Genomic DNA, 23644 nt, shown 5'->3' on the forward strand with positions numbered 1-23644 from the left:
ATCGTATCTGGTTTTACTGCTGTTTCAGACAGAGAAAATCTCACTTTGGTGATTTTGTCAAATCCCTTACCTTTTTTTGAATCACCACATTCTTGCCAGGTAACAAATTCTCCTTCTTTACTCTGTCAAAAGCACTCAACATTGAATCCTACTATTAAATCTCCACTCAGTTCTCTCCACACGATGAACAATTTTAGCATCAAACAAGCGCATTGAAATATTCCTTGTTACTGCAGCTGTATCATTATAGTACTGATGAGAAACAGGAGGTGCATTTCAATCGCAGAAGTGAATAAAGAGATACTTAAACTCACGTCAAACAAGGTCAGTTTCTGCACCTGATCCAGGATCAGTGACCTGAGTGGGGAAATCACAACAGTGACTCCTTGGGTGAGACAGGCTGGCAGTTGGTAACACAAACTCTTACCACCACCTGAAACAGACAGACAGCACAAATCACAACACAGAAACACAGGGCAAACAGCCGAAGCAGTCAAGAGAATAATCTGCAACACAGGATTGCTGTGTAATGATTATTTGTTTTCAGGTAGACCAGGTGGTTTCCTGACCCTTTCTTATGCTACGTTTACTTTCCTCTGCAACACTGACCAAAGAAAAGGGACTGTCCTTGGTGACCTCCCAACTTTAAGTTTTTTTGTTACCACCAGTAAAAATATGGAGTGCCCACAGCATTTTATTTTGCCATTTGTGGGATAGGGACATAGAGTTCACAGAGGTCTACAGTGCAGACAAAGGCTCTAGGGCCCATCAATGTTGTTGAATGTAAACTGACTGCCACACATGGCAACATAACAACTGTAACTACAGTTACAAAAACAATTGTTTGGTTGTGAAGTGCTCTGGGAAGTCCCCAAACCTTTTAATCTGAACATGCCGGCCAGGTAATTCTCTCCACATGAATGGATTCCTCAGAATGTCATCAGTATTTAATGTTGGGAGATCAAAGAAAGCCTTGAAGGGTCACTGGATGATGAACATTAACTCTTCCTCTCTCCACAGATTCTGCCAGACCTACTGTGTTCCTCCAGCACTTTGTCCGTTTCAAAGAAAGCCTCAATCCTACCCCTTCATGTTCATCGGAACGGGGTAGCTAGTTTGCGAGGGAGAGTATTAAGAGGTGCAGCTGTCACTGAACAACAACAGCAGTGCTTCCACCACCACCTAAATAATTCAGAACAGACCAGGGTGAAAGGAGAATCTAATTTGTTCTGTAGAGCTCAATTACTCACTGAGCAAGTCTCAGACCCATTAGTGTTCTGCACACCACGATTGTGTCGAGGCACCCAGAGGAAACAAAAGGCCTTTATCAACCAAGCTACTGGGGGAGATATACAATACTTTAATTATAACTGTTATAAAAAGATACTACAAACAAAATAAACACAACAAATTAAGTAAAGAAAAACAATAGCATTCATTGGAAAGCACTGAACTGATATCCGTCTCATTTATGAGAACAACGTACCAAAGCAAACAGTATGCACAAAGACACGAAGATGCTTTTGAGTAGCCCAGACAGCAGTGGTATGTCGTCACAGTACAGCCACTTACAGCTGACAGCTATACCTGGTCCTTGTACATTTTATATCAGAACATTCTTGAAATAAAATCACCTTATAAACATTTTATTTGATCATATCTTTTGGATAAGATATTGAATCTGTGGCCATGTTTTCCTTCCTCCAGCCATTTTAGCAAATATTTCTCTCACAACCAGATAACACTAACACAAATTAACTGGTTGTTATCACATTGGTACTTTGCGAGCCCTACTATATGCTCATTGATATGTATGAAATGTGCTAGAAAACAGTGACTACTCTTTTAAAGCATGTTGATGAATGTGGAACACTCTGGGTCATCTTGAGTCATGACAGGCACCTTCAAAGTCTAAGCCTTTCTTATAAATGAATGCAAGGACAAGCTGTTAATGAGGTGGTTAAACACCCCAGTGGAATATTGCAATGTTCACACAGATCATTGGAGAGACTATGTTAAAATCTGCTGTAAAATGATCTGCCCACCTTGAGGAAATAGATCTTGAACAATCTGAAATCTTTAAATTAGCCACTTCCAGTGATAATGAAAAAAACACCTTTATTTAATTTGAAATACTGACTCAAAATTATGTCGCCAAAATTAGAAATAGCTGGAAAGAAGGTGGGAGGCAATGATTTGGTGACCCTCAATTGAGGTTTGCAAGAACATGTAGAAGAGGACAGTGATAACCTCAGAATTTCCCAATGCACTTTACAGCCAATGAAATGCAGTTACTGTTGCAATGTAGGAAGCTCAAGCAGCCAACTTGTGCACAAGCTTCTGCTAACAATAATAAATAACTAAATCAGTTGTACTTGTGACATAATAAAATAAATATTGTCCCAAATTCCCTACAGTTCGTTTGAAGAGTGGTTGAGCTGGCAGACAAGAGAAGAGAAATAAACACCATTATGCATTCAAAATCAGTTATCACAAATAAACAAAATTAACTTGCACTTATTTAGTACCTTTGATACAATAAAAAAACTTCAAATTATTTAAGCTACTTAGAGTCATAGAGATGTACAGCACAGAAACAAACCGTTCAGTCCAACTTGTCCAAGCTGATCAGATATCCAAAACCAATCTAGTCCTATTTGCCAGCACTTACCCTAATCCCTCTAAACCCTTCCTCTGCATATACCCATGCAGATGCCTTTTAAATGTTGTAATTGTACCAGCCTCCTCCAATTCCTCTGGCAGCTCAATCCATTCACCCAGCAACACACCAGCCCCTTTACACTTTACATGAAAAGGTGCCCCTTAGATCCCTTTTAAATCTTCACCCTCTCACCATAAACCTATGCCCTCTAGTTTTGGACTCCCCCACCCCAGGGAAAAGACCTTGCTTATTTACCCTATCCATGTCCCTCATGATATCATAAACATCGACAAGGTCACCCCTCAGCCTCTGACGCTCCAGGGAAAACAGCCCCAGCCTATTCAGCCCCTCCCTGGCAACATCATTGTAAATCTTTTCTAAACACTTTCAAGTTTCACGACATCCTTCTGACAGATTATTCCAGAATTTCTTGGGTATTTACCTGTGGGCATCAAGACAAAGCAATCTTCGTTCAGCAGGGCAGCATTGATCGCTTCCAGCTGGTTTGTTCGGAACTGGTGCAGCCCAAATTTTTTGTGAAAGATACGCATCATCTCCTTGGAGTGTGGGAAGTGGAAGCCTCGGAAACGCTCCAGCACAGGACTTCTGGAATGCCCTTGCTCATGGGAAGCCTCTGATGGAAAATGAACACATCAGTTCTTGCAGTGGTCTACTCAGAAGTGTAATACTTAGTGAACATGGTAGTGAATACAGTTGGAAACTGATGGGCTGATGAAGTAGCATTTATGCCACACAATGAGCATCCCCAACAGAATATAACTATTTTCCCTTGACATTCATTGATATCACCATTGCTGAATCCCCCACTGTCAACATTTTGGGGGTTACCAATGGACTGGAAACTGATCTGGACCAACCATTTAAATACTGTGGCTCCATCAGCAGGTCAGAGGCTGAGAATTCTGTGGTAAGTAACTTACATCCTGACTCCACAAAACCATCCACCACCTGCAATGCACAAACCAGGACGTAATGCAATGCAATCTAATCTGTATGAATGCAGCTTCCAATGACACTCCAAAAACTCTACAAGATCCAGAACAAAGCAGCCTGTTTATTGGCACCCCATTCACAACCTTCAACATTCCTTCCACCAATGATGTACCATGGCAGCATTGTGTATCATCTACATTTTGCAATGCAGCAACACACCAACCCCTTCAACAGCATCTGCCGAACCCACAACCTCCATCAGCCAGAAGGAAAAGGGCAGCAAACACAATGGGAGCATCACCACCTGGAATTTCCCTTCCGAGCCACACATCATCCTGACTTGGAAGTATATCGCTGTTCCTTCCCTGTGGCTGGATCAAATTCAGAAACTTCCTTTCCTACAGCACTGTGGACTGAAGCAGTTCAATAATTGGTGGTCCAACTAGCGAAGTTGGCATTCCAGCAACTAATATTAAAAGGAATGGACTGCACATGTTGAATAATGTGAAGTCATGTATTTTGAGAAAACAACCTAAAGGCCTTTCCAGTATCACCTAAATGGTATGGTTTTGAGAAATCCTCACCAACTGGTACAGTAAGTGCATAAAGAAGTTAAACATTTCAATATTAAGATGATCACAGAATACAAAGTCACGCGAGATTTTTAAAAATCACTGGTTAGGCCTCAAGCTGGAATGTTTTGCGTGCCACACTTCAGGAAGGACGACAACACTTTGGAAATGGGACAGCTGAGACTTTGGGACACAGTTTCTGTGGGTCTTTAGCAGTCATACTACAGAAGGGACAACACAGAATAAACAGCAGATACTACTTCATAGAATCAGGGTAATATAGGCAGCACAGGTCCTTTACTACAGAAAAGTGTGAATTGAAAGAAAGAAAATTACATTTTAAAATCAGCTCTGTAGGTGTAAGTGAGCTTTACCGGAGATAAATAAGGAAATGACTTGCTTTTTTTTTCATAAATAGAATTCAGTTTAATGCTGTAATGTCCATAGGAATTTAACATGAACATGCATCACAGTCATGATCCAATTCTATTATTAGACTAGGAGTCAGGGCATTTTTTTTTTCAATCCTAATTCAGAACACTGAGGCCATTTACAGGGCCTCTACCACAGGTTCAGTCAGGCTGGTGGATTCCACACAATCTGTACATCAAACCTGGAATCTTTATGCAATATTCCAGTAAACAAAACAATCCATCACAGGTCTCTGAACAGACTGATGGGTAAAGGTGCCAAATGATATATTCCAGAGATCCATAGATGTTAGGTTCAATCCCTGGTCTCTGCCTAATTAGCTGATCCTTGTCAGTCCCTGCCACTGGCTCAAAGCCTTTGTACTACACATGGAAGAATCAGTCAGGATTCTACAATCCTTTCATCTCTGGTGCAGAGCACAACAAAGTGAAATGGTTCTGTTAATGACAGAGATAAGTCAGAGAACATATTCAAACTCTCCCACTAACATCCAACATCCAGTTCAAAAATACAGAAATAAACATCTGGTAATAGTGAGCATGATGCTATCAGATCGTTATACAAACAACTAAACTAGTTCAGCAATGTCCCTTTGGTGAAGGCAATCTGCTCATTCTGGACTCTGCAACTCAGACTCTTACCAAACATGTTTGACAATTGTTACATCAAACTCAGAATACCAATGTCTCAGCAGAGTGGCCATGGGCTGGACAATTGGTTGGACGATAGGTTGCTAGCAGTGCCCATATTCAAAGGAAGTGAGAGCTCAGAGTGAGTTGTGGAGGATTGGAATCAGCTGTGGAGCATATGGCTGTAACAGCAAAGGGACAGTTAATAACTGAAGGCCTGGGCACACCAAGTCTGAAACGTAAAAACGTTGAGTGTGCTGCTGGAAAAGCACAGCAGGTCAGGCAGCATCCGAGGAGCAGGAGAATCAATGTTTCGGGCATAAGCCTTCATTATTCCTCAAGAAGGGCTTATGTCCGAAACGTCAATTCTTCTGCTCCTTGGATGCTTCCTGACCTGCTGTGCTTTTCCAGCACCACACTCTCGACTCTGATCTCCAGCATCTGCAGTCTTCACTTTCTCCTCCCTGAAATGTAATAACATCAAGTCTTGGGTACATCAGGTCTGAAATGTAATAACTGATTAGTTAACCAGGTATGTATTTAAACAAGGTCATTGTTCTATTATAAACCCTAAAGACAACTTAAAACTGGAACACTAGTTACCTGAGGAGCCCAGCAGTGCTTGGGACTTTTTGATGCTAGCAGTTGCAGAGGGACGAGATGTGTGCTCACTGCCATCTTGAGCTGGAGTCTTTCTCCAGGCCGTTTTAGTTCCTCCCTCTCGGATTGGCTGAATTGCTCCATGAGATATGTTTCCTGCAGGTTGACTTGGTGAATTCAGAAAACATTCTGGAACTTCCTCTACATCTAAGTCATCAATGTCAAAGTTATCAATATCAATGTCATCAAACATCAAATCCTCTTCAGCCATGCAGCTCCTACTGTCTTCAACGAACCGCTTCTGATCAGCAGCAGTATGCATTCCTGCAGCAGATACACGTGTGGATTTGTCCAAGTCATTTCTGCTTGCAGCATCAGAGGATCCATACGAGATGCAATTGAGTGAGGAATACTTAGACTGAGGTGTACTTGGTGGGGAGGCCTTGTTCCCTCCAGTTGAGAGGTCTAGCTTTCTTTGGAAACATGACTTACTGAGCAAGCTCTTGCAATTGTCAGATGTTGCACTCTTCTTCCCTGTATGTGCAGAGGTTTGATCCACTGCAAAGAAGTCTTCAGTACTGAAAAAATTATCTCTAGGCATACCTGTGGTTTTCAAAGAAGATTTCTTGAAAGTAAATGTTTTGGGAGAACCAGATCCCTGGGATGAATTAACAGAGATAGGTGAAGTAACACGATCTGTAGAAATATTACTCACTGCACTGCTCTGCTTGGATAATGTGACAGCTGTTGAAATACCTCCATTTAATGTGCTCTGTGCTTCATTCTGATCAGCCAAAAGTTTTCTTCTGAAAACAAAAATAAGAATTGTTACCCCCTTCCATCATACTCTCTGTAGATGAGCTGCGAAGCAGTAATGGTCTGTGTGTAAGGCAAACAGTTGTCAAATGTAGTACTGCATAGACACAAAACACAGGTAATACATAGAACTTCTGCCTTATTCTGTTCTACCACTGGAGGGAGATCCAGTCACAGAACAGTTCCAGTGGCAGTAAAATAAAATATACACAACTGCAGATTTTCAAATTGGAAACAAAAAAAAAGTGCTGGATAAACTCAACAGATTTGGCATCACCTATGGAGAGAAGAGTTAACGTTTCAAGTTCAGTGATTCTTCATCAGAACTGAAAGGAACAGGGAAATTATGGTATTTATGTCGGTGGGTTTGTTTTGTGGGGGGGCTGTTGAGTGCCAAGACAGGAAGAAAAAAGAGCAGACAAAGGGATTGTTGATGATTTGTCAGGAGATATAGGAGATCTGGAGCTGCGAATCTGTGAAAGAGACAGCACGATCGTTTTGCAGATCTCCATTCTGTCTGTACAAATAACCAAGTGTCCATATGCCTGCAGTTTCCTACTTTGAAACTTTCGTCTGAGGCCTGCTGTAGTAGTTCAGTGAAGCTCAACTCTATTGGGAGGAACAATGCCTCATTTTCTGCCTAGGTGTGGAACAGCCCTCAGGACTCAACATTGTGTTTCACAATTTCAGAGTGTGAACATCTTTCTCCATGTGCATAACCCACTCTGTATGGGTTACTCCCAGCTCAGTCAACCCATTTTCAACGGTTCAAACCAACCATTCAGTACTCATCTCCCAGTTTATCGTCTACAATCCTTTTGTCTACTTCTCCCTTTCTTCCCCCTCTCTGGGCACCTCGCCACCTATTCAACTTATTCCTTCTCCTTCTTTCCACCAGCATAAATACCACTTTCCCAACTGTTTTGACTGACTGGCAGAAGGCAGAGATTAAGGATTAAGAGATCTTTGTCAGGCAGACAGTGACGAGCAGAGTTTCACAGGGGTCCATGTTGGGATCACAACTTTAGACATTAGACATTAATGATCTGGACAAAGGAACTGAGGGCATGGTTGTTAAATTTGCAGGTAGTGACAGGTAGTGCTGAGGAAGTGGGGAGGCTGGAGGAGGACTTGGGCAGGTTAGGAGAGTGGGCAAAGAAGTAGGAGATGGAATACAATGGAGGAAAGTGAGAGATTATGCACTTTGATGGGAAGAATAGAAGAGTAGACTATTTTCCAAATAGGGAAAGACTTTGAAAATTGAAACACAAAAGGACTTAGGAATGTTAGTTCAGGATTCTCTTAAGGTTAACATGTCATTTCAGTTGGCAGTTAAGAACGTTAGCATTTATTTCAAGGCAGTTAGAATACAAGAGCAGGGATGTAGGGCTGAGGGTACAGAAGGCTCTGGTCAGACCGCGTATGGACTATTGTGAACAGTTTTGGGCCCCGTATGTAAGAATTCAATTCTGGTTTCCCGACTACAGGAAAGATGTTATGAAACATGAAGGATTCAGAAAAGACTTATAAGTATGTTGCCTTGGTTGGAGGGTTTGAGCTATAGGGAGAAGATGAATAGGATGGGGCTATTTTCCTGGAGAGACAGAGGCTGAGGGGCGACCTTACAGAAGTTAATAAAATCATGCGGGGCATTGTTACAGTAAATACCCAAGATCCTTTCCCCAGGGTAGGGAGTCAAAAACTAGAGGGCATAGGTTTAAGGTCAGAGGGGAAGATTTAAAAGGGACCTAAGGGGCAACATTTTCACGCAGTGGGTGGTGCGTATATGGAATAGGCTGCCAGAGGAAGTAGTGGAGGCTGGTACAATTACAACATTTAAAAGGCATCTGGATGGGTATGTGAATAGAACGGGTTTACAGGGATATGGGTCAAATGCTGGAAAATGGGACTAGACCAATTTCAGACATCTGGTCGGCATAGACATGTTGGACCGAAGGGTCTGTTTCTATGCTGTACACCTGTAGGATCTGCTGGCGTTGGAGGAGATGAGAGGAGGTTTAGAAAAAATGATCCTGGGGATGAATGGCCTGTCATATGAGGAACAATTGATGACTCTGGGTCTGAACTCGATGCAATTTAGAAGGATGAGGAGGTATCTAATTGAAACTTAAAGCATACTGAGAGGCCTGGATACAGAGGGCGTGGCAAAGGCCTTTCCAGTAGTAGGAGAGACAAGGACCCAAGGGCAGAACCTCAGAATGAAGGAACAACTCTTCAGAATGAAAATGAGGAGGAATTTCTTCAGCCTGAGGGCAGATGATCTGTGGAACTCATTGCTGCAGAGGGCTGAACTGGCTAAGTTGTTATTGTTTTTGCATTCGATTATAAACTCCAATGCCCATATTTTGATTCAGTCATAAGATGTACAGCATTCGGTCTAACCCATCCATGCCAACTAGATATGCCAACTCAATCTAGTCCCACCTGCCCGCACCCTGCCCATATCCCTCAAAACCGCTCCTGTTCATATACTCATCCAGATGCCTTTTAAATGTTGAAATTGTACTAACCTCCACCACTTCCTCTGGCAGCTCATTCCATACACACATCACTTTCTGCGTAAAAAAGTTGCCCCTTAGGTCTCTTTTAGATCTTTCCCCTCTCACCCTAAACCTATGCCCTCTAGTTTTGGACTCCCTCACCCCAGGGAAAAGACCTTGACTATTCATCATATCCATGCCCCTCACAATTTTATAAACCTCTAAAGTCACCTCTCAGCCTCTGATGCTCCAGGGAAAACAGCCCCAGCCTATTCAACCTCTCCCTACAGCTCAAATCCTCCAACCCTGGCAACATCCTTGAAAGGGTTTAGAAAAGATTTACAAGTTTCACAACAGCTTTCCGACAGGAAGGAGACCAGAATTGCATGCAATAGTCCAACAGTGGCCTAACCAATGTCCTGTACAGTCGCAACATGACCTCCCAACTCCTGTACTCAATACTCTGACCAATAAAAGAAAGTATACCAAACGCCTTCTTCACTACCCTATCTACCTGTGACTCCACTTTCAAGGAGCTATGAACCTGCACTCCAAGGTCTCTTTGTTCAGCAACTCTGCCTAGGACCTTACCATTAAGTGTACAAGTCCTGCTAAGATTTGCTTTCCCAAAATGCAGCACCTCACATTTATCTAAATTAAACTCCATCTGCCACTTCTCAGCCCATTGGCCCATCTGGTTCAGATCCTGTTGTAATCTGAGGTAACCTTCTACGATGTCCACTCACCTCCAATTTTGGTGTCATCTGCAAACTTACTAACTATACCTCTTATGCTCGCATCCAAATCATTTATGTAAATGACAAAAAGTAGAGAACCCCAGCACCGATCCTTGTGGCACTCCACTGGTCACAGGCCTCCAGTCTGAAAAACAACCCTCCACCACCACCCTCTGTCGTCTACCTTCCACCTTCCAGCCAGTTCTATATCCAAATGGCTAGTTCTCCCTGTATTCCATGAGATCTAACCTTGCTAACCAGTTTCCCATGGGGAACCTTGTCAAATGCTTTATTGAAGTCCATATGGATCACATCTATCACTCAGCCCTCATCAATCCTCTTTGTTACTTCTTCAAAAAACTCAATCAAGTTTGAGACATGATTTCCCACGCACAAAGCCATGTTGACCATCCCAAATCAGTCCTTGCCTTTCCAAATACATGTACATCCTGTCCCTCAGAATTCCCTCCCAATAACTTGCCCACCACCGATGTCAGGCTCACTGCTCTATAGTTCCCTGGCTTGCCCTTACCGCTCTTCTTAAACGTTTGCCAACCTCCAGTCTTCCGGCACCTCACCTGTGACTATCGATGATACAAATATCTCAGTAAGGGGCCTAGCAATCACTTCCCTAGCTTCCCACAGAGTTCTAGGGTACACCTGATCAGGACCTGGGGATTTATCCACTTTTATGCGTTTCAAGACATCCAGCACTTTCTCCTCTGTAATATGCACATTTTTCAAGATGTCACCATCTACTTCCCTACAATCTATATCTTCCATATTCTTTTCCACAGTACGTACTGATGCAAAATACTCATTCAGTATCTCCCATCCCCTGTGGCTCCACACAAAGGCTGCCTTGCTGATCCTTGAGGGGCCCTATTCTCTCCCTAGATACTCTTTTGTCCTTAATGTATTTGTAAAAACCTTTTGGATTCTCCGTAACTCTATTTGCCAAAGCTATCTCATGTCCCCTTTTTACCCTCCTGAATTCCCTCTCAAGTATACTCCTACTGCCTTTATACTCTTCTAAGGATTCACTCGATCTATCCTGTCTATGCTTCCTTCTTTTTCTTAACCAAACCCTCAATATCTTTAGATATCCAGCATTCCATACATCCAACCAGCCTTTCCTTTCACCCTGACAGGAATGTACTGTCTCTGATCTCTCGTTATCTCATCTCTGAAGGCTTCCCATTTTCGAGCCATGTCTTTACCTGCAAGCATCTGTTGCTGCACGCCAAAACCAAAGTTCTAAACGTTTCATTTTATAATAGCAGTTATTAACAATGTCCATTTGTGTAGCACCTTTACGGTCATATGGTGATTCACAGGAGCATTAGTTAGAAATTGACAAATCAGCAAAGGAGATATTGGAATAAATGATCAAAGATTTGATCAAAGAAGTAGCAGTTTGCAGTGAAGTATATGGTATTGAGACTGAGAGGCACAGGGAGAACATCCCAAAGCACAATCATCTAAAAGTCCAACCACCAATTATGGAACAAAGGAAATTGGAATCTGAAACCAGCCAGAATAAAGAAATGCAAAGATTTTGGAGGGTTGTAAGACTGGTAACGGTTACAGAGATAACAAGTGTGACTGTATATTTGTATTTTACTGTTTGCAGGTGATAGATATTAACTGGGGAATTAATTTGAGCCCCTGTAAATAAACATAGAGAGAAACTTTAGGTTGTTATGTTAATCATACCTCCAGTGCAGACAAGATCTTAATCTGAACTTTCTAGCTCAAATGGGGGAACACTACCACTGCATCATGAACCTAGGAGTATACACTTGCAATGGTGAATTCTGTACATCAATATCCAGTGGGTAAAGATTGGCTCCAGTTCTAATATTCACTAATTAGCTTTTTAGAGCAAAACAAAAAGGGATGAGTATATGGAGATTTGAAAAACAGAATGAGAATTTTAAAATCAAGACATTTTGTAGGCCAGTGGACAGATGGAAGATGGCCATTCAGGGGTTTGTGCAAGTCCACAAAAGGAGGAGAGTTTTGAATGATTTGAAGTTTATGGAGGTGCAATATGGGAAGCTGGCCATGAATGGAACAGTTGAGCGCTGGAAATAACTAAGGAACATATCTTTAATTATCTCAATGGACTGGTTCAAAGATTCATGAATAGACTGGAAGCTCCTGACTGAAAACCAACACTTACCTGAGCTCTCTCTGCTGAAGCAGTTGACTTGCACAGGACAGATGCTGCAGTTCACTCGCAGGAATCTGTTCAACCAAGCGACAGATATTTTCCATTACTTGAATCAATTGGTTGCTGTAGCCCACCGGTGTGTCTGTTTCATTTCAAAACGTATAACATTGGTGCCTTAAATATACACAAATTCTCAAGATTCAATATCCAAACATTCAGCCAACGCATCTGAAATCTGTCACCAAGAAATATTTTGAGACCCAGCTGATCAAACATTAAACAACACACTGTAACTACCAGGAATGCAAAACAGGCAACTGTATGGGAAAACTCTACATTTCAACCTATCAGGCTACTTCTCAGGATTCATGTCAAACCTGCTCTCACATGGAGTAAACAAAGCAAATGATATAGACCCATTTAAGGAGAAGCTTGCAAATACAGGGGGGAAAGGGTTTGTTAATAGGGTGGGATGAGGAGGGGAGGAGGCTCATAACAACCAGTTAGGCTGATTGGTCTGTCTGCATGCTGTAAATACCATGTTATTTTCTGGCTAAAGCAGTTTCTCCTGATTTTCTTATTGGATCTAATAATCTTACTCGCTGATATCCTGTGACAATGAGCTTTGGAGTCAAAAGTAGGTGAAGTTTTATAGCAATATAAATGGTAGGTGAGAAAAACAGGATGCAGAGGCTTAGTGCTGTCCCCATTTTAAAAACCTTTAGTTTTACATTTCCATTACAAATTTCTGCATTAAGATCTGGAATGGGAATTGCCATTTAACTGGTAACCCTGTAATTGCATCCTCCCTCTGATGGCAGTTCCTATTACAAAGGGCATTGGACACAGGAATTCATTTTAAAAAGTTAATAAAGACATTTGCAAGTAGAATCTTAGAATGTTTACAGAGGCCATTGTATCTATACTGGCTCCACAAGAACAACTGCTCTAGTATCACCCCCTTGTTCTTTTCCCGTAGTCATTCAAACTGTTATCTTCAGATAAGCATTCAGTCCCATTTTGAAATTGACAATACACTTGCCTCCATCAATATTTGGACAAGCATCTCAGACCCTAATGGCCCACCCCATGAAAAGGCTTTTCCTCAGGATGCCAATATCAAACTGAGATTCTTGACCTTTCAGGCAATAGAACATAGAACATAGATCAATTTTGGCCTTACTGTGCCAACCTTTTATTCTGCTCTGAGATCAGACTAAGGTACACACCCTTCATTGTACCATCATCCACGTGCCTATCCCAAGAGACACTTAAATGGTTTTCTCAATCGACTCTGTCCAGATTGCTCATAATTTTGAGCACCTCTCTCAAATCTCCTCTCAATCACGTCTTCTTTAAAGAGAATAAACCTAGCTTGGTCAATCTATTCTTTCATGCTGTGGTACTTTATGCCTTGAGTTATGAAGCCCAGAATATTGTAAGCCTTTTTAAGTACTTTCTTAACCTACAAAAGGACAGAGTCTCAACAAGCTCAATCTTGGGTTACTAACATTACCTTTATCTCTTGGATTATCTGATGTACACATTGGTTCTTCGCTGTGTTCATTTTCTTCTGGCCGTGAACAAGCCAAAGATTTAGATCTTTCTTTGGATCGCACAGTCTCTGCTGAGTCACTGTGGACAGAGATTTTATCAATTAACGATTATAATGAGGAATACAGCTGTCCAGAAACTCTCAAGTTTTCCTCGCTCTATAATCATCCATTTTCAAAAATCAGCGCCCGCAACATAATAACTACTAAAGTTAATGCTTACACTAGGTGCCCAGACATCCAGCAAATTTGGGGGGGGGGGGGGGGGGGGGTTGGCAACGATTGTGAACCAGTTAAGAGGTCAACTGGGACAAAGAATGGGGTTTGCAGGTGACAATCATTTTTTGTGCCACTAATGTCCATTTATGGATCTGTGAAAAGTTGGTCCTAACTCAACCTGCCAACAGGTTGACTCCACATTACTTAAGTGGGATGAGGAATCAGAGGGTTTATTACCTATCTCTATCAACAAACACATCGGGTTCGACCCCATCTACCACCTCCTGAGAAAAAGGATAGGAAATGAGATCACTACAGGAATTGACATCACCAACCCAAAGAAACCCAAGCATATAAATAGAAAGCAGGAATCATGAACAGTGCTTCACTTGGAGGCCCACTGAAGATGTTACCGAGTGGGGTGACGAAAAGTCTGGAAATGAACCTTCAAGCTCAGTGAGCAAACCTACATCCAGAACCTCAACCTGAGCTACAGATCTTCTCAAAACTCGCTAAGTTTGTTATCTGCCACCATTAAGGGCAGTGCCAGGTGGACAGGTACCATCAACTTATAGCCCGCAAACATGGTGCTACAGTGTTCATTTTTAAAAAAGAACATTTGCAACTTTTCAAATCTACTCCATCAGTAACTCCCCACATTTCAATATCAGTAACTGTGACTTCCATTCCATAACCTTACACACTGGAATTTAGTCTCCAAATCTATACAGCACCTGCTTCACCTTACAACTGCTCTCCTTTATAGGAATCAGGGTTGATAATCTGCTCCTCATATTTCTGAGAAGGGCCCTGAGATTTTTCACTGCATCCAAGGCATTCTATAAATGGCTGACACAACTGTTCTTTACTTCATTGCAGATGGAAGAGGCTTAAAAAAAAAAGGAACAATATCTAGCTTGAGATCAGCATCCTACTTCTCAGGAAGTGCTGTGCATCCTGTTTGTGTAGTTATTTCACAGATTCTTGCACTGTGTACTACACTATACTATAGATACCAGAAGACCTCAAGTTTCAATATCTGGTCTGTCATCTGTTCTTAACTGAAATAAAAAAGAATAAACAGTTTTCTCTGTACTACTGGGGCTAGGATTTTTTGCTGCTGTTATTCCCAATCCAGTGTACATAAGGTCACAGAAGACAAAGTGGGTTCAACTTTAGTGCCCTCTGCAGTTATATAGCTGAGCAAATACTCAGGACAAATTTCATGTATAAAGAATGGGTACTTGGGTGATGTATGAAAGAGCTGAGGCACTGGTCTGTGTCTCAGTGACAGGAGCTGGTACCCTCAGGAAACAACAGATCGAGATACTGTTTCAAAACCAGAAGTTGAAGATATGGTTGATGTTGTAGAAGTACTGAGCACGAGGGTGTCAGCAAATTACATTAACTTGCACAATGCATCTTTCAGGATCTGGCAGGGATACACCACAGCAGCATTTGCCAGTTGTTCAAATCTCTCATCAGGACTTCAGGCTCTAACTTTAGCTAACACTCCAGTGCCTGATCTTACATAGCTATAATTTGAGACCTTGCAACCCATCCTGCCATTCAACATGACCATGGCCAAGCTCCTATTTTGCAAGGAGTGCCTGACCCATTTCTTGCACCTCTTCCCCTCCCTCCCAGAACCAACTCTGGTTCCTCTTGACCTGACTTTCCCAGTCTTCGCATTCAAAGAATCATCCTCCGCCACATTCAACAGAATGCCACAGTTAAACACATCTTCCACTGCTTAAGACATTCTGTAGGAATCGTTCCACTTATGACAACCTCGTGCACTCTTAACATTTTCTCACACCCAGGACACCATCCCATATAATTGCAGATATAAAATCTGCCCTTTTACTTCTTCCTTCTTCATTGTCCAGAGCCCCAAAACTCCAAGGTGAAGCAGCAATTTACTCGTACTTCTCTCAATCTAGTCTATTGCAATCACTGTGAACATTGCTGTCTCCTCTACAGTGGTGAGGCCAACTGCAGATGGGTGACTGCTTTGCAGAACACTTCTGCTCTGTAAGAACAACCCTGACCTTCTGGTTGTATGTCCTTCCAATACACTTACATGTTCCCATACTAACATTTCCACCCTCGACCTGCTGCAGTGTTCGAACAAAGCCCGATACAAGCTGGCAGAACAGTGTCTCATTTGCCACCTAGGCACTTCACAGCCTTCAGGAGTCAACACTGAGTTTGACAACTTCAGACAGTGAACATTGCCTTATACTTGATTCTATCCATTTCCCTTCCACCCAGTGTCTTGTATCCATGGGTATGTTCTCAGCAAAGCCAACCTATATTTAACTATTCACACCTGTCATTAACACCTAGTTTGTATCAAACACATTTCTTTACTAATAGCACTCCCTTTGTCTTTTGCTCTGTACACCCTCACCGTCTGTTCCACTTGCTCCTCCTCCCACTTTAAACAACATTTTCCAAATCTATTCCGTTCCAAAAAGTCGTCACAGGACTCAAAATATTAACTCTGTTTCTTGCACCACAGATTTTGCTACACCTGCTGAGTTTCTCCAACATTTTGTTTATATTTCAGATCTCCAGCTTCCAATCAGGTGAATACAAGTCACATCAGGTTCAGAAAGTGAAATAAAGAGATATAGTAGATTGGATAAGAGAAAATGGTGATAGAAAGAAAGAAAAACAAGAACAAAAGTTTATAATCTCTTAGAACAATTCACTAGCTACACGAATGAGATTGCATGTTTTAAACTGTTCCCACTCTGAGCCAAAATGGTTGCTTAAGTTTGCAGGAATATAAATACTTACTCTGTTACGTACTATCCTAAATTTAAATTTAAAAATCACACAACACAGTACCAGGTGGTACTACCACCGGATGAATGAGCGTCGCTCCGAAAGCTAGTGTGCTTCCAATTAAATCTGTTGGACTATAACCTGGTGTGGTGTGATTTTTAACTTTGTACACCCCAGTCCAACACTGGCATCTCCAATCATGACTAAATTTAAATGGTTAGTTTAATAGGTAATTAATACACAAATTCTAGTTTTGAAACTTTAGGAGAAGCTGAGGGAGAGCTGCCGTTTTTACAAGGCTATTGGTGGAGCCCCTCAAATTGTCCACCAACTTGTGGTGATTCGAGTTCACTGAGTGTCCCTTCCTCACCACAAGCTGCTGGGTGATTTATACAGTAACAATAACAAAGATCATTAAACTCTGTCACTTTGACAGCAAATTCTAGTTTAAAATGTTATATCCTGTAACTGAGGAAAGTCACTCGGTTAGCAGGGTCAGAATAATGCACTCCGAGCCACTGAATGCCTCTTCACTCACATACTTTACTAGAAATACAATTGCTTATAAAGGGCAAACCTGAGACATTTTATGAACGATGGCAGAGAAATCTGATCACTTTCAGGGGATGGCGGAATACAATCAGACTCATAACCCTCATTCTCCAGGTCTCTGGATTGTGAGCAAGCTGTGGGGATGGTATCCAGCTGCGGCTGGCTGCTTAGGAGCCTGTCAGCATCTGTTAGGTCAACTAAACAAATCACAGAAGAATAATTAATATGTAAGTACAGCAAGCAATTAGAAGGATGAACAGTAATCTCTATCACCAGGGAATTGGTACTAGAACAAGAATGCCTTGCTGCCATTGTAATGGACTTTGTTGAGACTATATCTGGAATACTGTGTATAATTTGATTTCCTTTGTCAAGGAATGGTGTATTTGCCTTTAGAAGGGATAACACAAAAGTTCATTAAGTTTTGGACAAGGGAGTTTTACTACAAGGACAGATTGTATGGAATGGGCCTATATTCTTCAAGATTAGCAAGAATGAAAAGTGATCTCATTGAAATCGATAGGACTTTGAGCGGCTTTGGCAGGATAGAAGCAGGAAGGCAATTTCTATACGGTCAAAAAGGGGTCGGCCATTTAACACAGAGCTGAGAAGGAATTTCTTCACTCAGTAAAATCATAGAGGTCTGCAAAACAGAGAGAAAAAAAATCACTTTGGCACATCGAGTCTACGCTGGACAACAACCACCTGTGACTTTAAGTAGTGCATTTTGTCCTTTTTTTTTAAAAAGGAGAACGATTGAGACAGAGGTCACGAGCAGTCTGCTTCAAAACCAATAAAGTAAGCAGCTTGTGAGGCCTTGGGTTTCTTTTTAAACTGGAAAAGAAGCAGCCTGAATGGGTGGGGGGCAAGCTCCCACGAACCAGGATTTTTACTATTAGTTTTTCAGTAGCGGTTACTGCTGAGGTCTTGAAGCTGCGAAAGCTGTTCTTCCTCTCTCTGGTACAGCTAAAAACTGGGGTTCTCTTCCTGCTGCTAGAATTGCATGTGAGACAATCTATTTTTCTTAATTTGCCATTACCAAGGGTGTGTTTATGAGATGTTACCATATTAGAACAGTAATTAAATAATCTATTATTCAGTTAAGTTTTTTGATGGTTAAGTTATTCTAATTTCTTTGTTCCTTTGTTGTCTTTCAACTATAGTATATGAATAAAGTATGTTTTGCTTCAAGACTGTAGTTTGACTAAGCGAATTGCTTCCAGAATGCAACATCTGGCACTTGCCTTTAAAATAAGAAAATGTTGTGTTCTAAGCTATTTTCTTAATGTTTTGAAGAGGTTTGGTCTGGGGCATAACTCACCTAACTATTCTAATATTTCCAGCACTTATTATTAACGTTTGGAATTCTTCTTTGCAGAGGGGCGTGGGCACTCAGTCATTGCATATATTCTTGATTGAGATTACTCAATATTTGGGGAGTTAAGGGATAGCAGGATAGAGCAGAAAAGTGGATTTCAGTTCAAAACTCATCTAGAATCTCAGTGAATGATGGAGTAGGCTCAGAAAACTGTATGGTCTACTCCTGGTTCTTATGTTACAACTGATAAACACAACTTAATAGCAACATGTCTACAAAAAGCTACTTTTTAAAATAAGTATTTTTATTGAAAATCTTTTAAAATCTTTTACAAAACATTTATATACAAAAGGAAAAGAATAACACCATCAAGACAGAAAAAAGGCAGTATAATAAAGCCATAACACAGTACCATTGTTAATGAATGACTTACTCTTCTACGAGAACAAACATGTCGAGTTAACTTAAACTAAACTACAAACATATTCAATACATACTAAGTTCAAATAATTTAAATAATAGCTCACTACTCTATTCGATCTCACTCATCACACCTCCATGGAGGTTTCCATCCCTGGGAGCACCACCTACAGTACCCGTATTCTTTATCCCCCAGCCTCCTCCTCCCATGGCCCCACAGGCACCCATACTGATTCCCACGGCTAACCCACAGCCCTAATTAATATTGCTGATAAGTCAGCATCAATATAATTTAAAAAGGGCCGCCACGTGTTATAAAACTGTTCCGTTTGAGGTGCACTATATTTGTGAAGTAGTCTTGGGGGAAGATGCTCCATCATCAGCCTAAGCTACCCCATAAGACCTGGTGGTCTTTCTGATGTCTAATTCGCTAGAATGTTCTTCCTCACACAGTGGGTAAGAATGTTACACAATCTCTTCCCATGTTCCCCCAGAGAGGGCAAATTTGACAACCCCAAAAGAAATACCAGATCCACATTAATTTTAATCCCCAGGATATCCTTTAGCTCCCTTAATACAGCACTCCAGTATCTCTGGATCTTACAACAGGACCAGTAGCAGTGTGTAAGAGTACCTATACTGTTACACTGGGGACACCCTGACGACACTCCTCTCTGGAACTTAGCTAGCCTCTCTGGCACCATATGAGCCCTGTGTAAGATCTTCAGTTGCGTGGCCTGCGCTCTGTTACATACTGAGATTTTCCTTACATTCCCCCAGATGTCTTCCCATACCTCTGATGAAGTATCCTTTTCTAATTCTCAATTCCATGTCCTACACAGTCCTTCCATGTCCCCAGGGCGTGACCTTTCTGTAAATGATATAAAGTACTGAGTGAAAGAGCACCCGTACTCCAGACTATTCTTTTCTCCAAGTCTGATTTGTAACACTGGACCAGGAGCGTGGTCTTCCTTTGTATATAGTCCCTTATCTGGAAGTATTGGAAAAGGTCCTTATTAGACAATCCATATTTCTGACTGAACTGACTAAATGACATCAGGACCTCCCCCTCGAATAAATCTCCCAGACAGAAGATTCCGTTATTCTCCCATGCCCTAAAGCCAGAGTCCATTACCCCAGGTTTAAATCCTTGGGCTCCCACCAACGGGGTAAATGGCAAAATCTTAGACCAATTGCCCTCATCTTGCCTCATTATCCTCCAGGCTTATACGGTATTTAAAATAATTGGACATTTACACTGCTCGGTCACAGATATCATCTTGTCCATGAATAATTAATTAATTAATTAAAGGGCATCTCAACTGCGAGGCTTCAATATCAAGCCAAATCGAATCAGAATTCCCCCGTACTAAGTCACCAGCATACGTTAACAGAGCACTTCTTTGGTATTTCTTCAAATCTGAATGCTCCACCCCTCCCTCACCCTGCAAAAGCTGCAATTTAATTAATTTGAGGACTACTGTGGCACCAAATAAAGGCCCCTAGCCAACCACTGAGCTTCCGTAACACTCATCTGAGTAGCAACAATGGGAGCATTCTCATGGGGTACAACAGCTGGGGAAGTACATTCATCTTAAATCAGGGCTGTTTGGCCCAACCATGATAACAGTAGTCCCTCCCACCCTTGCAAATCCTGTTTTATCCTCTCCAGTAGTTGTACATAGTAAGCTTTATAAAGCTGGTGGAAGGAAGGGGTAATAAAAATTCCCAAATACAAAAAACGTTTTGGCGACCATCTAAATGGGAGTTGCATTCCATCCTCCAGATTAGGCACCTCCACTAAGCCCCCCCCACCGGCATGGCTTCCAATGTTGTAAAATTGACCCTGGAACCCGAGAAACCACCGTATGAATTAACTGTTTGGATCAGTCAAGGGACAGACTTCTCCGGACTGGCCAAAAACAAAAGGATGTTGTCGGCATACAGAGTGATCTTATGCTCCCCCATTCCCTTTGGCGCTATTATTTCAGGATCCCTCCTGATAGTTTCGGCTAATGGCTCAATTGGCAAGGTAAATAACAGCGGTGATAACTACCTCTTCTAATATTAAAGTTATTTGACTTAGTACAGTCTGTAACGACTGCTGCCTTAGGATCATTATACAGTCGTGGCACCCATCTAGCAAAGGATCCCCCTACAAACCAAAGCGCTCTCCGACATCAAATAGATACAGCCATTCTATCCACTCAAATGCCTTTTCTGCATCTAGGGAGACCACCAACCCCGGAATCAGTCTTTGCTGGCATACCTGCACTATGTTCAGTACTGGCCTGATATTGTTGGAGGAGCTACGGCCCTTAACAAAAGCTGTCTGGTCTTCTTTTATAATATAGGGAAAGACCTTCTCCAACCACAGAGCCAGTATCATGAATAAAATTTTGATATCTATATTCAACAGTAAAATTGGTCTTTATGTAGCATATTCTTCGGGGTCCTTCCATTTCTGTAAAATGAGGGAGATATTAGCCTCCCAGAGGGAAGGCTGCAGATAGTCCTGTGTATAAAAACAGTTTTACATCCCCAGAAGTGACTCCACTAACATGATTATGAATTCCTTACAGAACTCAGTTGGGAATCCAACTGACCCTGGCACTTTGCCACAATGGAGGTGCCTTATTGCTTCCAGCACCGTTATAGGCGCATCCAAAAGGGGAAGTCTAGATTAGATTGGTGCTGGAAAAGCACAGCAGGCTAGGCAGCATTCGAGGAGCAGGAAAATCCATGTTTCGGGCAAAAGCCCTTAATCAGGAATGGCTTCCTGATGAAGAGCTTTTGCCCGAAACGTCGATTTTCCTGCACCTTGGTCGCTGCCTGACCTGCTGTGCTTTTCCAGCACCAATCTAATTTTGACTCTGATCTCCAGCATCTGCAGTCCTCACTTTTACCGCATTCAAAAGGGAAGCCTGCTCCATATTTATACTGGGGAGGCCCAGATTTTCAAAAAGGAACTGTATTCCCCTTGTACCATGTTCACCCTCTTCCGGCCTGCAAAGTATTCCCTTAACCTAACACTGACCTTCAATCCACAGGTAATCATACCAGCCTTCTCCCTAATAGATGTGATAGATTGGGAAGCTTTTTTTCCTCCTACTCAAATAAGCCAGATATCTATCAGGCTTATCTCCAAATTCAACCAATCTTTGTTTGGTAAAGGAGACCTCTTTTTGAGTCACTTACGTGTGCATTGAGTCGAGAGCAGCCTGGAGAACTGTGACCCGCTGCACCTTAATCAGTGACAGCTACTTTTTCTCAGCTACCTTCAGCCAGGCCTCCAACATCCATTACTGCTCCCCCCTGCCTCCTTCTAATCATCGAATATGAAATGATCAGGCCTTGTAAATATGCCTTAGTGGCCTCCCAAAGCATTGCCAGATTACTAGCCGTACCTGAATTAATATCCCAAAAGGCCCTGAAATTTCTTGTAATATATTCAACAGATTTGCTATCCTCTAACAAAAATGGGCCCAAACACCAGTGACATGCATCCATTCCACTATCCTTGATTTTAACATCTAAATACACTGGCGCATGATCCGAAACAGCTATACTCCCAATTTTGCATGCCAATGTTCTGTCCAAATAGTCAGTTGGCCTAAAAAACATGTCAATTCGCATATGGCACCTGTGTGGGTTGGAATAGAATGTGAAGTCTTTTCAATTAGGGTGGAGGTACCTCCATACATCCACTAGTCCCAACTCATCGCACATGTCCACCAACTGTTTAGACTGTGCAGGCATACCTGCCAGGCCCTTTGGAACCTGTCAACCTCTGGATCTATAAGGCAATTAAAATCCCCTCCTATAATCATGTGGCAAACCCCAAGATTCATTCATTTAGCCACTGCATTAATTAGAAATTTAAGAGGGTGCACCGGGGGACAATATACATTGAAAACGCCATACTCTTCTCCATGTATTAGGGCTTTAAGAATATTGAACCATCCATGTTCATCCTTAATCTGCTCCATTACCTGGAAAGGGAGGTACCTTCTTATCAGTATAGCCACTCCTCTTAGAGCTGAAGGATGAGAAAAATACCCTGTAATACCCCCCCCCCCCCTCCCCACTGCAGTTTCAGATATTCCTTATCAGTTAGATGTATCTCCTGCAGAAGGGCAATGTCCACCCTTTCCTTCCTTAGGCTTGATAAAACCTTCTTTCTTTCAATGGGGGAATGACTCCCTGTTACAGTCCAGATGCATCACCTGAACAAATCACTAGCCATGGTCATCTCGGGCAGCCCGTGGTTTCCCAGGAGGAGGGAACTTATCGGAGGTGTGATAAATTATAAGGATATTAACTCTATGAGATCTAAAAACTATTCCTACAACTACTCTAAAGACTACTACAACTAAAAAACATTCTAACTGAAGCTAACACCCAATTTACTCAAGATCTCCTCCCCTGCCCATAGGGGCACCCCTCCCAATCCTTACTGCCATCTTAACTCCCTCTAGCTGAGGTCATGCCCTAGCCCCAGGCAATTCGCAGATGAGGAAAACCTGTTATTTACATTCTGAAAGTTAACAATGGATGCCCATTCCCTCCCCCCCACTCAACTTAACCACAAATATAGCCACCCCCAATACAAAATCAAAAGGACAGCTGGAGAAAAATGGGGCACTAGATAATACCTGACCGACATCTAAAATAATTCCAATTTTACAACAAAACTGTACATATAAAGCC

At 41.9% G+C, this 23644-nt stretch overlaps 1 protein-coding gene across 3 annotated transcripts in view; it reads right to left on the bottom strand.

Moving 5' to 3' along the window:
- blm (BLM RecQ like helicase) overlaps nt 1-23644 on the bottom strand; it is a 60095-nt gene that overhangs the window by 25767 nt on the left and 10684 nt on the right. For all 3 annotated transcript variants that reach the window (XM_072565354.1, XM_072565356.1, XM_072565355.1), the window contains exons 4-9: nt 17222-17393; nt 13596-13714; nt 12089-12221; nt 5853-6655; nt 3105-3296; nt 315-433 (exon numbers count right to left, since the gene is read on the bottom strand). In XM_072565354.1, the coding sequence (XP_072421455.1) occupies nt 315-433; nt 3105-3296; nt 5853-6655; nt 12089-12221; nt 13596-13714; nt 17222-17393 (1538 nt within the window). The remainder of the gene's footprint in view (nt 1-314; nt 434-3104; nt 3297-5852; nt 6656-12088; nt 12222-13595; nt 13715-17221; nt 17394-23644) is intronic.

The sequence above is a fragment of the Chiloscyllium punctatum genome, chromosome 48 (genome assembly GCF_047496795.1).
Source record: "Chiloscyllium punctatum isolate Juve2018m chromosome 48, sChiPun1.3, whole genome shotgun sequence".
Lineage (NCBI taxonomy): Eukaryota > Metazoa > Chordata > Chondrichthyes > Orectolobiformes > Hemiscylliidae > Chiloscyllium > Chiloscyllium punctatum.